Source organism: Cornus florida, unplaced genomic scaffold (genome assembly GCF_030987335.1).
Source record: "Cornus florida cultivar Cherokee Brave unplaced genomic scaffold, ASM3098733v1 CherokeeBrave_3.0.0_Hap2_scaffold_177, whole genome shotgun sequence".
NCBI lineage: Eukaryota > Viridiplantae > Streptophyta > Magnoliopsida > Cornales > Cornaceae > Cornus > Cornus florida.
This window is the reverse complement of record NW_026775668.1, coordinates 17,501-35,000: the sequence shown is the minus strand read 5'-3', so window position 1 is coordinate 35,000 and position 17,500 is coordinate 17,501. Positions and strand designations below refer to the sequence as shown.

The 17,500-nt window shown below is 44.2% G+C and overlaps 1 protein-coding gene and 1 pseudogene across 1 annotated transcript; both read right to left on the bottom strand.

Annotated features, from left to right (window-relative positions):
* Window positions 1-455: 455 nt before the first annotated feature.
* On the bottom strand, window positions 456-1,589 carry LOC132289201 (probable DNA-directed RNA polymerase). Its single transcript, XM_059789926.1, has one exon. It carries the CDS (start codon window positions 1,587-1,589, stop codon window positions 456-458), a length of 1,134 nt encoding a protein of 377 aa, XP_059645909.1.
* Window positions 1,590-4,446: 2,857 nt separating this feature from the next.
* Window positions 4,447-6,471, bottom strand: LOC132289200 (ATP synthase subunit alpha, chloroplastic-like; annotated as a pseudogene).
* Between the last annotated feature and the right edge of the window lie 11,029 nt (window positions 6,472-17,500).

Sequence of the window (17,500 nt, the reverse complement as noted above, 5' to 3'; positions counted from 1 at the left end):
TAAATACACTGGAGAAAAAAGAACCCTATCATAGAATAATAGGAGACCAGGCACAAGAGAGTTCTTATCACACAAGAGTTCAACTCATGTTTTCCGAAGAACCCTAATCTCCGACCAGGCTGGATAGAGCTTCGCTCAATACCCCTTACCTACAGTCCAGATATCAGGTATTCAAAATTGATTCTATATAAGTCACGATTATATATCGTTCAGAAATGCACGCTATACTTATACTTACAGGTCTGACTACTCCTTAGAAGGGATATATAATCATCCCTAGAAGACCGACGAGCATCTACGTCCTCACTTGTGAATTTAAACACAGTGTTACATATTCAAAGTAAGAAGTCACAGTTTCATCGATCTTTTTCTCCCATTTTTTCTTATCTTTAGGAGATATTTTCTTAACCAGATCTCTGAAGATATTTCTTATATAGTCCTCATGAAGAGGTGAATCAATCGTCCCGCAATGTAGGAAGACTATTCCTAGCAATATTCTCTATAAGAAAGTCATTTATGATTTTAAATGGGTGCCCCATCTCAAGAAACACATTACTATAAATATTAGGAATCTCAGCTGCGAATTCTGGTGTTGTTAGAAAATTGTCATGAACAGTGTAGATTGGTGCTTTCATTAGCTGTATTTGTTCCACTACCTTCATGGCAATATAGGCATCTTTTTGATGAATAAAGTTCACGCATGTAGCCACTTGAGTCTTCCTAGAGTCCCTATCCACCGTAGGCACAGTTAGGCTAACCCGATTTCTTTTTTTGGTGATCCTATTGTATACCCAAATCTCTGCGGTAGAGCTTTTCCTATAATCTTGCACAGTTGTGAGGATGGGCGTACTATAGAGCACTGGTAAATTGGAGACGGAACACCACCATCCAATGAGGTTAAGTAGCTTCATGAGATTAACTATGTCAGGATACTTTTCGTACCAAAATTCCTTGCACAGCTTTGCTATGTGATAGGATTCTATATTAGTAAGCTCATAAAACTGTTTTATATCTGAAGCCATGGTTGTCAAGGTCTTCCCATAAATTAAAGGCATATAGAGCAGTTTGACTATTTTTCTAGTGAGCTTAGATTCTATGAATCCATATTGATTGCGATTCAACTGCGGTTTCAAGAAGACCAGAAGCTCGTCTTTCAAAGACGCATAGATGTCCTGTATTTTCCCATCTGGAGAGGGAAGAATATTCGTGCGTATCCCTAATTCCTTGTTAAGAAGTAGGTAACTCATGATCTGGTAAGCACCAGCACTCGCATCCTTAGTAACAGGAACACAATGAAGAGCGATATCTCTTTCATTAGCCAGAACCTTACCTAAGAATTGGAAAGGATCACTCGCTTGTTTAGCTAAGAGAATGAGGCTCTTGTCTGAAACCATCTTGTCTTGACAGTAATCTCTATACCAACAATAAGCTTGTTCAATGGTCTGAAATTTCTTAAACTTGAAGGCTGCCGCAGCTTCTAATGTAATTCTAAGATCAGGACTTTGTTCCTCTTTATTTTTCTTCGAAGCAGTCCAATCATGAAATGGAATATACAGCTTGCCTCGTCTTTCCCATACACTTGGTTCCATGGGCAAGGGGCTACTTTCTTAGTCAAGTACCTTAGTCTATTGGCCACCAAATACAACCGATTTTCTTTCTTCTTTTTGCTTTAAGCTACAGTTCAGAACTGATCTTAACCTCAAACAGCTGGGTTAGGCTTTGCCCCTTATCCTGTTGGCCCAGCGGCGAACATCTCAGAGTTTGTTGAAGCTTGTGTTGAGGCTGGGTAATACCTCTCTGTAATCTTTTCAATGTCGGTCTTGGAGCTTCTTTTGTTGTAAGCTAAGCTCCACCACCTTATCCCTCTTCTCTGGATTCGCAGAAGTGTCCTAAGCGGTTGACCTATTGATAAGAATCCGTTTTTGAATAAACAATTCAACAAAGAAACGATTCATACTCCTTTCCAACAAGTTCTCCAATGTAGGTGGTTTTCTAGTCTCTATAGAATGATCACTTTAGACTACGAGATCAGGTAACCCCCGAGTTCTACTTCTTTCCGAGTTCCCTTTTGTAGTAGTCGCGTCTGGTGGTATCGTATATGGGATGAGAGGTCGTTCAAGAGCGACTTCTTCCCTTCACTTCTGAAGTTCAGCCTTCAAAAGAAAGCTTTCCTTGCCGTAGCTGTACTTAGCCTTATCAGAGCTGACCTTAAAGCACATCGTGCACCTCCTCTGACAACCGATGAGAAGCAAAGGAGCTGGCTATGAAGGAAGACAGAAGTCAGCCTGCCCAATCTATCTTAGAACTCCCAGACATGTACAAACAAGCAAGCCCACCCATTAGTAGAGTGAGTTATGAGGCTCTCACTCGGAATCTGGTCAACCGGTCACGTAAGCAAAGCCTACCCAGTCGACGAGCTATCAGCTCACCATACAAGCAAGAAGATGTAGCGATCAAGCAAGTAAGGCAGCTAGTTTGAACATTTTCTCTGACCCTCTCCTTAAGGAAAATAGGGTCGACTACTTTTGCAGCTATATGAGAATGAAGTTTTGCTGTTTTCAGATTGTCTTAAGATAGATCTGATTCTCAGAAAGTTGCGCAAGGAGATCTTCCTGACGAACGAGGTTTAAAGCAAGCCCACCTAACCAGTACGCTTTGATAGCTCAAGTCAGAGATAAAGGTCGCAGATATAAGTACCCCGAAATGCCCCGAGGCGGCGTTAGGGCGCGGAAGTGACTCACTCTAACTAGATAAGACTCCCTCCCGAACTACCTAAAGAACCCACCTAATCTTTGATCCTCTCTTCTCTAAAGCCAGTCATCATCGCACGCCTCTTCTGTAGTTGAACAGCTAGCGCGGGAAGTCGGGCACAAGCCACCGCTGTACCTCCAGAACAAGACCTCCTAACCGCTCGGTCAAGAGGAAAGGTTTTAACGAGGCGCCTTACCAAAGAAACAAGCGAAAAAGAGCGGAGTTGAGATGAGAAAAGTCGCAAAGGATAACGAGTGGAGGAGAGTTGATGAAAAGAGGGGTTAGGTTGGGATGCGATTGCGAGCGTTGACTTACATCTTGGCAGACAGGGAAACTTGCTTCTACACCTAATGGATCAAAAGAGACAGGCTCATTAGGAGTCGCATCTAAAATACGAAAGAACACAGACCTCTTTCTATATTGTACCCGTCACCCTATGGCACTAGAGGCATCATTGTCAGCTTACCGCTTCCTCCCGGTCAGATGGATCAAGAGGGAAAGGCAGACCTATACCTAGATTGCGGTTAGACTGTGGTCGTAACATTGATGAGAAGTCCCCCCGGCTGGAAGACTGTGATGAATGAACAGAGGTTGTTCCGGATTGAACTCTTGGAAACTTGCACGTAGAAGGTCGGATCGGAGTTGATGGCTACGCAGCTTGGCTGACTTCCCCGGCCAGATGAAGATGAAAAGCGGAAGAACCAGTTACGTACTGCGTTTGCTCTGGATGGAACGGCACTCTTGGAAGCGAAGACAACTTGCTTGAGCAAAACCGATTCTTTCATCATCTAAAGGGAATCTTACAAAAGATTGATTGACTGCGGTTTGTGCCCTTGTTAGCTTAGCGAACGATTACAAAATGCAATACATCCGGACAATAAGGGTTCGACTTTGAGAGGTTCGGTCAGAGAACCCCAAAAGGAAGGGACGGGTTGTGAGGTCCCAGTACAAGACCAAGGAAAGGAATGCTCTCGCGCAGCGCCACGATAGAAGGGATTCAAAATCTTCCACAGAAAGGATGAATAGCTGAGTCGAGGGAAGAGACCGACCTAGGGGAGGGGTGTAGTGAACGAAGCTGAAACCTGCTATCGGAATGGTTCCTTAGCATGGGAAGGAGTGGCCAGAAGGAGCAAAGTCGGGCTCAGATCCAATTGAAAAAGTGATGCCGGATATCGCTGTCAAAGTGGGGAACTCTATTCAAGCTAGGGAATAACAAGCAATTCACTTCAGAGACCTATACTAAGGCTTTCAAACCTATTCTTTGATCCGCCAGAGGGAATGGACCAAAAATCTTGATTTCCTTTTTATAAGAGCATGGATATTTCGATGGATTGGTCTATGAACAAAGCTGAACACTGACTGTTAGAAGGAAGATGAAGGATGACTAATGCTTCTAATGGGAGAACCATAAAGCGAAACTCCACGCTAGCTCGTTACTGAGTTTGATCTTGACTGATCCTTGAGGCATTAGGAAGCGAAGGAGAGGCCCGATACGAACATTGAATGAATCCTTGCTTGAGGCTCTGCCAACTAGCTCAAGGAAAGGACTATATCTGAAGCTTTACCAACCCCGAGACCCCCCTTTTCCGATCATCTTATAGTTCTCACTCCAAATTGGTAAAAGTGTGTAACGTGGCCATGTTTCCACAGTGGATGTGGATGGGGATACAAACAAGACGGATCTTTTGACACTCAAGCTAGCAGAACAGAATACCAACATACCTGCCAAAACAAAGCAACGAGCTATGGGCCATCCAAGAGGTGGGCCACCAATCCCACAGTCTGGACTGATGAGTTGGTTGGGCCTGTATAGGGTCTATGGTGCCAATACCACCATATATAATACGTAGACATCATCAAAGTCCTCGTTGTCATTTCTCTTTCTTTTTACTAAACTCAAAATATGTGTTGATCCGTTAATCATGCACCCCTCATGAACCAACCACCAGCCAATCATGCTATCCTTACCTTCCAACCAACCCCTTCGATTCCGCTTCTGCAGCAGCATATAATCTCGGACCCTTGATGCCAGCAGCTCAATCTGTTTTGCAGTATGGACAGCGCAAGAATCCGCGGGGCAGCGGTGCTGATTCTTATTTTTCTCGTGACGTCGTCTCTGGGCGGCGCTCCAGACGTTCATAAAAAGAAAAGGCTTGTTCCGCCGTCTGGCCCCAGTCGGCGCCATAATGCTGCAGTCAATGGGCTTGTTCTGTCTGGCCCGACTCGGCTCTCTAATGCTCCAGCAGTAAATGGAGAAAAAAGGCTTGTTCCGTCGGGCCCGAATCCTCTCCACAACTAGTGTCTACAGGGTCCTTGAAAGTAGATTGTAATAGTGCTTCACCCAGTCATATTTGTCCTGGTTGTCAACTGGGGAAGCACACCAAACTACCATTTTCTCTACGCAATAAAAGAGCTTACCATTTTCCTTTTTTTTATTATTAATTATTAAGAATGATGAATTTCTTTATGCTTGTTCCTGAAGTAGAAAGCGCTCCATCTGTTCCTGAATAGCTTCTTTCAAAAGGGCTTCTGCTTCCTCGGTGAATGTCTTGGTAGAAGATATGATTTCTTGGAACTGAGGTTTATTCGTTTTTAAGTAAGTACGTAACTCAACGAGAAATTTCCTTACCTGTCCAATTTCTAATGAATCAAGATAACCATTCGTTCCGGTATAAATAGTCATCATTATCTGTTCTTCCACCGCGAGAGGGGCTGATTGGGATTGTTTAAGCAATTCACGTAATCGTTGACCTCTTGCCAATTGATTCTGAGTAGCTTTATCGAAATCAGAAGCGAATTGTGCAAAGGCTTCTAATTCTGCGAATTGCGCCAGTTCCAATTTTGATTTGCCAGCTACTTGTTTCATGGCTTTAATTTGAGCTGCAGATCCTACTCTGGAAACGGAAATACCCACATTAATAGCAGGTCTGATTCCAGCATTGAATAAATCGGCGGATAAGAATATTTGTCCATCTGTAATGGAAATTACATTAGTAGGAATATAAGCCGAAACATCTCCCGATTGGGTCTCAACTATTGGTAAAGCGGTCATACTTCCTTCACCTAAACGAGAACTTGATTTAGCGGCTCTTTCCAAAAGGCGTGAATGCAAATAAAAAACATCTCCTGGATAAGCTTCGCGACCAGGGGGTCTTCGTAATAGAAGAGACATTTGGCGAGTTGCTTGTGCTTGTTTGGAGAGATCATCATAAATGATTGAAGTGTGTCGTTCACGGTACATAAAATATTCAGCCAGAGCTGCACCTGTATAAGGAGCGAGGTATTGTAATGTAGCAGGGGAATCCGCCGTTTCGGCTACCACAATAGTGTATTCCATCACCCCCCTTTCCTGGAAAGTAGTAACTACCTGAGCCACAGAAGATGCCTTTTGACCAATAGCTACATAAACACATATTACATTTTGTCCTTGTTGATTGAGAATCATATCTGTGGCTACTGCTGTTTTACCGGTCTGTCCCCAATAATGAATTCTCGCTGACCACGTCCTATAGGGATCATCGAATCAATAGCGATAAGACCTGTTTGAAGAGGCTCATTTATGGAACGTCTCGAAAGAATACCTGGAGCGGGCGATTCAATTAACCGAGATTCAGAAGCTGAAATTTCACCTCTATCATCAATAGGTTTAGCCAAGGCATTTATAACACGACCAAAATAAGCCTCACTAACTGGTATCTGAGCAATTCTTCCTGTTGTTTTTCAATGCGGAAACCAGCCATAGAATTTCTGTTTGATTGCAGGTTGTTCGAGAATAGGGTGACGTGACTTGGATCTGGAATGAAAGGATATTCCCTGACTTATGAGGCAGATTCCCCAACATTCCATAGCGATTAGCAAATGACTCAGATTCCCCTTGAAGTTGAGGCAGATGAAGGGTTGACGGATGGGTAACCTGAACCATGAATGCTGGAGTGGAATGCTTACTAAGGGGTTAGGCAATCTCCGATTGATATCCTTTCGTAGGACGCTTTAAATCAGGAAAAACAGCAGATTGAGTCATAGATAGGTCAAACCCTGTGATAGGGAGAAAAAAAAAGTAGCTGAAAGCTACATCCAATGGCCATAGCAGCATTGTTTTATTGATGGGGTTGACCTTCTTGTCCGGTAGTTCGATCAGTCTCATCGTCGGGAGGAAGGGAAAGCTTTCCTAACTTGCCCCATTGCACCAGATATATCGGCAAGAATGAGATCTAAACTTTCAAGGAATCCCCCTTTCGGTATGACTCAAAGTACACCATATACGTCAGCTGGTGGCGGTTTTGACCTCGTTCAGCTCACTCAAAGAGACCCCATATATTCCATTATTATGAGAATTCTCTTAATCACACCATTCAACCGAAAAGGAATTTCTTGGACACCACGCTCAGAAATGGATCATTTATTGCAAGAAGCTAGCGAAAGGGATCATGGTTTGGCAGAAGAAAGCTAATTAGCTCAGCTAAATGTAGATTCTAGGGAAGGATGCTTTTTTAGCTCTTCCTCGATCAAACTAGTCAGAAGAAACGGAACACAAACAAACCAAATCGAACAATGGAAGACGAGATTCATGCTCTTTCATCACCTCCAAGAAACTAAGTGAACAGAGGCTTTCTCAGGCTCATTTCAGTCATTCATTCTCATTCTGTCTATATAGGGAAATACTCAAAGGAGTTGGATATTATGATAAGAGAGAAAAGGCTTCAAGCTTTTCATGCCGAGGTGTAATCCCTGCTCTGAGTCAACACTCTGGCTTCTATGAACCGAACCTATCAAAGGCCTGCTTGTCTGGATGTATGAGAGTGTCCTGGGATTTCTTTTCTTTCCTTATGGGATGTGTAAATCCTTAGAGTCATCACTGCTTGGAGTTGACTCTCGCTTTTTTAACTGTAGCCCTTCCTCTATCTTGAGTGTACGGCCGTTTAAGTAATCTCCTAATTATATGGCTTTTTTCTTTGTTTTTTGCTATGTGTAAGCCCTTTTCCTATTGTGAGGTAGTACCCTCTGTAAGGGGTTGCCCTATTTAGGAGTCAGTCTGCTGTTTTTCCTGATTTCAAGCGTCCATAGAATAGAATCTGATTTTCTCCTGGGTTGACTCAAGTTCTCAGATTTGAGGAAAGTTCCGCTATTAAGGGTCTTCAAACTCTTCTTCCCTTCCTCGCTTTTACGTAGCACTCTGGCAGGTATGTTTAGATTAGGGACATCCCTTTCAAAAGTTTCAGTAGAGAAAGCCGTTCCTACGTATCTAAAGGAAGTGTTCCATTTCTTCGAAAGAGGCTCAAATAGGAAACCGAGACCCTAGATTGCGGTTAGACGTCGTAGCATTGAGAGTCCCCCCTCCCTATATTGATTGCTCTGGACGGCTGTTCAGCCAGAGGTTGTTCTGGTTCTATTCGAAATGGGGGTGCTTGTAAATAGATTAACAACAATTGGAACTGATCTCTTTTTTTGAACTGAGGAGAAGAACAGCGGATCTCGCACATCCTCCTAGTTGTCAGTCTTATTCAGTGATGAGACCTTTTACGAAGGTCAAATAGCAGTTGATTTGGACGTCAATTATGCGTTGTTTTTCGCTCTACGCGCTTACTTCAAATCTCAGATCCAAATGAGTTGCGGACTTCGGATGAGTTGGAAATCACTCGTTTCTCTTTAATAGAAAAGATCGATTGTAGATCCCCTCCCCATTTCAAGGGTTCGACTTCAAGCATTATTCCTAGCTTGCTCGGCGGAAGGCCACCTTCCGACCCGGAGACGGGCTTGAAAGAGTTCTTCTTGACTATCTTGTATAAACTCTTTCCTACTCGGTCTGGGATATTACCAACAGTTTGCTCATGAGAGTTTGATGATCAAGAAAAAGAAAGAGGTTAAGGGTAAGGGCGACGTGCCAGATCCACTAGCAGAAGTGGAAGCAAGGAGTTTGACACTTCCTACCCGATTCTGTGAAAAGCAATTCTAGTTTCAGAATGGAATTCAAGATCCTTTACCCCAGAGGTCACGAATCACATGGGTCATCCGTTCCAAGCTTCACACATTCCATACTCACATATTCCTGCTTTCTCGTTTGCGCACGAAATAGCTCTTCCCTTCCTGGATCCAGGAGAGAATGAAGCCCCAGGCTCCAAGATGGAAGTTTGACCAAGCAAGCCCGTGCTCAATGGCTTGTCTCCTTTGAATTGAAAGGTTTCCAGTTGAATCCAAGAAAGAAATAGCATAATAAGCAAAAAGCAAGCAATTGATTCTAGAAAGAATCCACGCGATACGACCTAGCTACCTTAGAGCGAACCAAGAGATTCGATAGTTTGTTTCAGCGAAAAACTCCTCATTGTTTGTGACTTCGCAGCTACTTCACAGCGATTTCTTTCAGTGAAAGCTCTGAATTCTAGGAGGGAACCTTCAACCAGATTAACAAAAGAATATCAACTGCTTGAGATTCATGGGTATGAGAGGAGAGAGTGTACGAGTCAGATGATCCGATCAAGTTCATGGTCTCAGAAGTGGATGTAGCGACATGTACTGTGGATGCAGCAGATTCCCCGATCCATTGAGAGACGAAGCTACCACTTGAACACCAACCGAATCTGCTCTTTGGAACTGATCTTCATTAGGAAAAGCTTGTTCATGGGTGAAGTTCTGATGGACTGATTTCCGAAATCTCCACTATTGAGGAGCAGCGGAGGGCTATGCGGCTTTGCTTTATAAAGTCTGATTACTTGCTTGAGCCTTCTATGCAGACCTAGCTCGCAGGGGAACTTTTGAGGTTAGTGGTGCGTACGCTAGGAGCTTTCTTCGTTGAGGAACTACTTCAATAGGGATGCCGCTTTTCCAGGTTCTGTCACTAAATTCTCGTTATACCTTCTTTTTCAGACTCGATGGCCACTTAAAGAAATCCAAACAAAAGTTCCCTAGAACTGTTTGTTCTGTTAGGTTCTTAGTAGCTAAATCTCCCGGTCATGGGGATTGATGAAACTTCGCGTGTTAGTGAGTGGTACCGCTCCGCTTGATCTGATGAACTGACTTAATGGCGGGACGGAGGTTCGGGACGAACGAGGGGGACAGAAGCAGAGGAGACTTCGCCGTGGAGCAAGAGCTGCTTATTCGACCTTCTTCACTTCCTAGAAAAAGAGAGAGATATCGAACTTTGCCTCGAGCAGTCCTATGAATGAAGTACTGTACTGGGTTACCGACCTTTTAGCACTTCCTCTAATAGATCCAAAAAGTGTTTACCCGCCCCTTTACCCCCGGATTGGATCAATTCCTTTCTCGGACTATCTTCTTCTTGCTTCGGAGCTACAGCCTGCCTCTTCGTTTGAGAAGTGCCCCAATGGGAGACGAAATCTAGTAGCAACTAGGGAGAAAATGACTTGAAACTCTTGCTCGGAACTAAACTCGAACTAAACGCGTATATAATATAATGCTCTCATCCGCCTTCTACGGCAACTCCATCTTATCAAGGAAGGTAAAAGCAAGTTGTCTTCGCTCACGTTTCCAAGAGTGGGGTTCCAATAGGCCTTGCCTTCGAAGCGGAATTCTCAAGCTGATCCTACCCAGGATATCTCTTCTATAGACAGACATCTCTTTTTCTCAATTCATTGGTCCGGGTGTCAGAATGGAAAGAAAGCTTAGCCCGAGCTGCTTAAGAAACGAACCCTTCCCCCGTTGCCTGAATCCTTGGTGAACTTTAGGTATATAAATAAGGTAAAGTCAGGGTCGACACCCCTTTCTCACTCATATGACGATCAGAAAATGGAAGTTTTTCTAAAAACAGCGTAATTTGGGCTTCACAATGGGTCTTTGACTCCACCGCACCGATCAAGGAGGTGCTTGGGGGGCTGTTTTTACACTGTGAAGTCGTTTTTCGCTACTAGGAGTCTCTTCAAACAGCATTTGTTCGATCTCATCTATATGAGAAATGAGTCAAATACGACTTGGCTACAAGATCAGCTAGTTGAAAGCTTCTTGAGTCGATCTCTTCTTCCTTGTTTGTAGTTGGCTTTGAGGTACCGTGACAGGTATGAGGTTCGGTGCCAGTCTCAAACAGAGCAATCAGTCTTTCGCTTCCGTTCAGATAAAACATCATCAGTTCTGTGGGCTATAGCTGTCAAATCTAAGAAATGGGGGCTTCGACCTCTGCCCTTGACTTGTTAGGTGACTGACTCCTATGTGAACGAATTCTTGCCCCAGATTTTCTTATTAATACAGATTCGATAGCGCCTTGGAAGGGAGGGGCCCAAACAACCACTCCACTGTTGGATCAACTCGGACGTAGATGGACGTGGTTTAGGAGTTGGTAAAGCCGATACGCTACCTGCCTCAGGAGTCGCTGCCTCGGGTCTTCTTTATCTAGTTACGAGTTGTTCAGAGAGAGAGACTGCCTTGGGGAGAGCGAAGGAAGGAAGTGAGTTTGGAGACGCAGCAGACCCCTTGTGGGATTTAGTACTGGAAGTGGGAACCAGCTCTGGAGGATTTACCGGGGTTAGAAGATGTCCTACGCCGAAAGTTTTCCAATTAGTCGGGCGGAAAATAAAGAAAGAAAGCCGCGTACCTTACAGGGTTTGAGCTCGAAAGAACCTCGCTTAGAGGAAGGGTAAGAAAATGATCGACTAACCAGATCCCTCTACTTCAACAACAAGAAAGCAGCCATCATCAAGCCTTATTCCATAGCGTAGAAGTCAGATAAATTCAAGGTTTTATCATAATAAGAGATGCACCTCCCTTCGTACCGGTGCACCAGGTTATACCACGGATGGGACCAATCCTACTGAAAATGGGAGTTTGATCCTGCCTCATAAGGAACGCTAGCTAGATGCTTAACACATGCAAGTCGAACCTTTTTCTCTCTTCGGTGAGTCACTCAGTAAATATGTCTTCGGCTTTCAAGCAATGTTTCACTCACTCTCTTCCCATCCACTCAATCTGCGCTCCGTCAATCAAGATCCCCCGGAGGACCGAGCTCCCTTGTCGCTTCCATCATTGCTCACAACAGTCAGCGAATTTCCAGCATTCCTTTCGGGGTCGCTTAGAGGGGCGGACCCGTACCGTTCCTACTTCAATAGATCTGAGGCTTACTCGCTTGACGTATAAGCGGTCTTCTTTCCCACAGACAGGCCGGGTACAGAACATGACCCCTCCCGGAATCATAGGTTCCTTTGCCAATCCTTGGACTCATAGGGCCCTTCCCGCCCCAAAAAGTCAATCTCATCGGAGTTTCCGGGCTTTCGTCGATCGAATTGGGATCCTAAACTCTTTCTCTAAACTCGTAGATAATGATCTCGCGGTTTGCTTTGCAGTGTCCCCCTCTTTATCCTACCTATCGTACCAATCCTATCATCCACTATCTCAATCAAACAGTGCTGAAATGACCTTTTCCTGTCGCGTGAAGCAACGTTCTACCCCTATGTAAGGGTTTGCACCAAAGAGTACTCAAGATTCGGTTTTCCAAGCACGAAAACGCCCATTGAATCGATATCAATCTCCTATTCACCTGCTAAAGAAAGAACAGGAACAAGTCGTGCTAACTCCCAATCCAGCTAATCACCAACGGAAGAGAAATCCGCTAGTTCTAACGGATATTGCTGTGAAATGGAAGCGCTTCTAACAGCAAATCTTCCCCATCAATAAAATTCGTACGCTATGCCCATTTATTTGAGCTTTAGCGCCTGCTAGACCCACTTGTTGAAGAATTCCCTATCACACTTTCATCGGTTGTTTTAAGCCATATTTCATTACGAGCTTCCCATCTTGCCTAGGTAAGTAGGATCATCCTTTTGCTGAACTCAGGAATGGATTGCGAAGAGAATGGATCTCATAGAGAATGCGGTTTCTCTCATATGCCTGGTCTAGGGAGGGGGCAACACCCCCACTTTACACAAAAGAAAGACAAGAAAAAGTAGGACACTCAGAGGAAGATGAACTTGAAAGCAGACAGACACGGCAGTGAGTGACTGAATTAGGTACACCCTTAGACCCGGGAATGTCAAAAGAACTCCTCAAAATGAGACGATTCCACCTGCAGGGGGTATCAGATGTTGAAGTCTCAGTGGCTGCAGAGCAACCCCATTTAGAGGGAGAGCCTGGTGGCGTTGTCCTACCCAACTCCTAAAGCGGAGGGTGCTGGTTTGAAACCCTTTGATGCTATGCTAGGAATGGAAGAACCATAAAGAAGATTTGCTTTTTCAGTGCATTCTTCGTGCTTCCTGCTTAGAGCTGGTCGACTAGAGCAGAGCAGGGCTACTAGGATTGGCTTTAGAACAGCGAGCGGATCGGTTGACTATTTCCTTATTTAGGTAAGGCGTGTCGGATAGAGGGAGTAGACGGTGAGTCTACAAAGTAGGAGAAAGAGGCTTTCCCAATTCATTCGTGCCTTTCTGACTTGCCTACAATGTCAGTCCTAAAGTGTGTACTTGGGCAAGCAAATGGTAGACGACCAAGCTTCTCATGCTAATCCCATTCACAAGTGGGAAAATCAAACCTAATTAGCAAATCCAAAGCCAGCCGCTAATAAGAGCTTGCACCAACTGCTACGCTTGCAGCTTTCGATCGATGACCTCAGCGAACGTAGCCATTCCAAAAAGTCATGAACAATTCCCCGGCATAGACAGCCTTATTAAAGGGAAAACCTGTACTCCTACTCCTAATCCCCCACATAATGGGCAGGGTCAAATTCCAAGACGTGATTATATACAGCATTTTATCCTTTGAAAGATGGGATCGCTAACTGGGCCCTTGCATCAGTAAATGTTAGCTCTGCTGCTACCTAATTCGAGGAACTTGCAGAAAGCCCATTCACTAATAGGCCGGTCTCAGAAACATCTGATTATCCAAGTTGTGATCGGACAGAAGGTCCCGCTACTGACACTTGAAAAGAGGGAATTCTCACATCTGCTGGGCACTTCTGCAACAATCAAAACAAGAACCTATGCACCTATCTCGGCCGTAGAGATGGAATCTTCTAGGCAGGTATATACCCCCCTTCCCTGCCTTGAGGTGGGACTGTGAGCAGCAGTTCCTAAAAGCGGGAACTATGTTCTTTTCCCAGCTGCATGGTGATTGGTAAGGTTGGCAAAGTCAATATAATCACTTAACAAGCTGGTTGGCTTGAGTCTGTGTACATGTGACTCTTCACTGTCATCTTGGAAGGACAGGAATTGGACAACTTGTACCGAACCTCTGAACCGGCACCCTTATACGAGCCTTCCACCCCATTCAACGGGAGAATTCACTATTCCAGTTTGCTAGAAATCCTTCAACAAGAGGAGATGTTAACAAACTGAAGGTGAAAAGCAAAACCAACAATTAGGAGAGCTAGTTTCGTGTCAAATCACACATCTTCAATCCTAATCTGAACTCGAAGAAAGTCTAACAGCAAGAGAGTTGGTCTGGTATCCAGTGGAAGTCGAACATTCGTGTCACCTCCCTCTCCCTCGAAACCAAGCTGCTCAAACTTATGCTATCTAGCCCTTAGTTATTCACAGCCTAGCCAGCCCGATCAAGCAAAGGAACCTTAAATTCGATTTGAGCACCCTGTTGCTGTTGCGTGTCTAACCTCCGCCCTCACTTTCACTTTCTATTTAGAGTCCGCCTCTGGGGGGCAACTCCTTCTTTCTTTAGTTGCTGAACAAGGATAGGGACCGGGCAAACAAAAGAAGATATTAGGAATTTCATACATGGAATGACTATAGAAAAGCAGTTCTTGTTGAAAGTTCGAACTGAGGAGAGTGATGCAAACCTATCCAATACTCTGCGGATCGGAGTTGGTTTAGGAGTGGACTCTGGAACAAGGGCTATGGTACGAAGGGACTGGCGGTGGTCCGAAAAGAAGGCACGAGAAGGGGCATAGAAGCGCTTTACCTTTTGTGTTCTCATATCCGTTGGATTCTCCCTTGGATTGAAGATGGTGAAGAAAACACTCTATGCCTAGCTACGCACACAAAGAGTAAACAACTGACTCACTCATATTATGGTAAGAGAGATCGGGGTTAGCGTACCTTACCTTAGATTGACATCATGCACTTCCTCTTCTTTTGGGCTTCTTCACAATGTTCAACACGGCTGTGTTAAGCATCTAGCTAGCGTGAATTATGAGCCAGGAGAAAACTAGGATCTGAGCTGGGGCCATTCATTAGTTTGACTGGGAGTGAGAAAGAGACCTAAAAAGAACCGATGTGTAAGAAGCTCTTGTTAAAGAGGAGATTTCCGATTCAAAAATGGAAAGAAAACGATCACTATACGAAATTCCGAATCTCTTCGATTCGAGGTGGAAATTGAATTTCAAATTTTCAGTGAGCATTCGTCATTGAAAGATGCAGAAGATTAGGGGCTTTTGCCTGAGATTGGACCGTATAGGGGGGAATTTACGGGAACATATCCGATATCGCTTTTCACACGAATTGCCTGTCCTGCCTTCTTACGGCTCCAACGGTCCTAAGGCAGCCCGGGCACTGCGGTGAGACGTGAAAAGACCATAAAAAGATCCGTTGGCTTGGCAAAAGCACTTTCCTTTCAGTCAGTGGAAGAATGATATATGAACCCTGCCAAGTAAGATTAATGGGTTTCCCCAAATAACGAGACTTTCTTGTTGCATTTCTCCTTGCCTGGTTCTAATGGGTCTCGAGAGACCTAATGAAAGCAGAGGATGTGATTGATGGAGGGGAACTCACTCTTGCAAAAAGCAGATAAAGATCTCACCACAACGAAGATGCCCCTGCTGCTTGAGGACTTCGTTCCAAGCTTCGTCAATATATGCTTGGCAAGGCTTTCTTTCCTTTCGTGCCTTACATGTGTATACTTTTCGCTTCCTTCTATCAATCATCAAATCTTCCTTGACTTTTCATTTGAATATAGAAACCAAATTCCATTACTTCAATGATATTGTTAGGGTAAGTTTGACTTCTGTTCGAATCATTTTATCCTTCTATGAATGATCAACGAGTGAGTCGTTTTCGACTGGTGATACATCTGCCTACTGACTACGCTTCCATGTCAGCATCTGCCTGTGGGCCCCAGTTTGGTATCGAGAAATTTGCTCCAGTGGAAAGAACATTGATAGACTAAGAATATCCCAGATCTCATAATCATTTGAATTCCATTTTAGTGATTTGAAGCAATCCTTTTAAAGAAATGTTGTGATCTCAATCGGTCAGCCTAACAAACTTACAGCACACAAGCAAGGCAGATGATAACTCTCCTCGGGGAGAGAAGAGAGTAGCTAGGTCATCTCAGTCAGCTGGTGGGTTTCTCCCCCTTCCCAATGCATCAAATCAAACCACTGACAACAAGAAGTTGGCACATACGATAGATCTGGTTCTAACTAGAACACCTTATCCACCAAAGCCCGAAGCTCATGCCCCGTCCATGTAGGATAAGAGGGTTTTTCACCATCATTGCCAGCATTTTCCTCATCATCAACAGAAAGATCAACATCAACCAGTTTGTTTTTTCCTATTTTCTTCCTTTTTTCTTTAATAAGAGGATCGGAAACAATCTCATCAAATAGAAGTGACTTCAGCCTCAGCTGTCGCTTCGAATGTCCCAAAAGCAAGTGAAAGAGTTGGCTGGCTTGGAAATGGACGACTTGGTGGAGTTTTGGAATAAACTGCGCCAAGAGTAGTGCGTGTAGGAGACATCTGCCGGACAGGAGAGGCTTCCGGTGGCTGTTGGGAGGCTCTTCAAGACCTCCATGGTGTAAAAAACCTTCTTTGATTCTTCGCGTAGAAAACCCTAGGTGGCATGCAAACCCTAACATTCTGACTTTAATGAGAGTCAACATCTTTGTTATTCCAAAAGCATATGAAAGCTTCATCTAACTGAGGGACACGTCCAACATTGCTTTATATATATCGAATTCTGAATCCATTCCGTAAATGAGCCTGAAAAAGAGTCCGTTTGGCTACGTTCTTTTAGTTCATTTTCATGCAACAAGATCAGTGAAAAAGGGTGACAGTCAACTTCAATACGCTTAGTCCTTTCGCGAAACACTGTATTAGAGGCAATATGAATAGAGCAGCTCTATTATCACAAAACAACAGAAGAGGAGTTTGAACTCCCGGACCAAGTTCTTAAAGGAAATTGTTGTAGCCATGTCAACTCACTAGATGTATGAGCCATCGACCTATACTCTGCTTCTGCACTCGACCGTGCGACAACTGTTTGCTTCTGACTCTTCCACGTAACTAGATTACCTCCCAAGAAGAAGTATCCTGTAGTGGATCTTCTATCTGAAGGAAAGCCAGCCCAGTCAGCATCTGTAAAACCGAGAACCAGAAGATGCCCATTAGATTTATACAACAACCCGAGGCCTGTAGCTCGCTTGAGATACCGGAGAATGCGAACAACAGCATTCCAATGTGGCACTGATGGAGCTCCCATAAACTGACTTACAACACTAACTGCATATGAGATATCCGGTCGAGTAATAGTGAGAGAAATCCGCTTTCCAACCAGTCGTCGATATCTGCCAGGGTCGTCAAAAAAATCACCGTCATCAGCTAAGCGTTTTGTGTTCGGATCCATGGGAAACATCCACTGGGCGACCGCCTAGCGGACCTCTTTCTTCTAAGACGTCCAGCGCATACTTGATTTGAGACAAACTGATACCTTTCTTCGATCTAGCAACTTCAATTCCCAAGAAATATCTGAGTTTACCCGAGTCTTTAGTATGAAACCGATGCTGCAGAAACTCCTTCAACTTAGCCCACGGAGTCATCACCTGTGATAACAATATCATAAACATATACTACAAGAAAAATGAAACCAG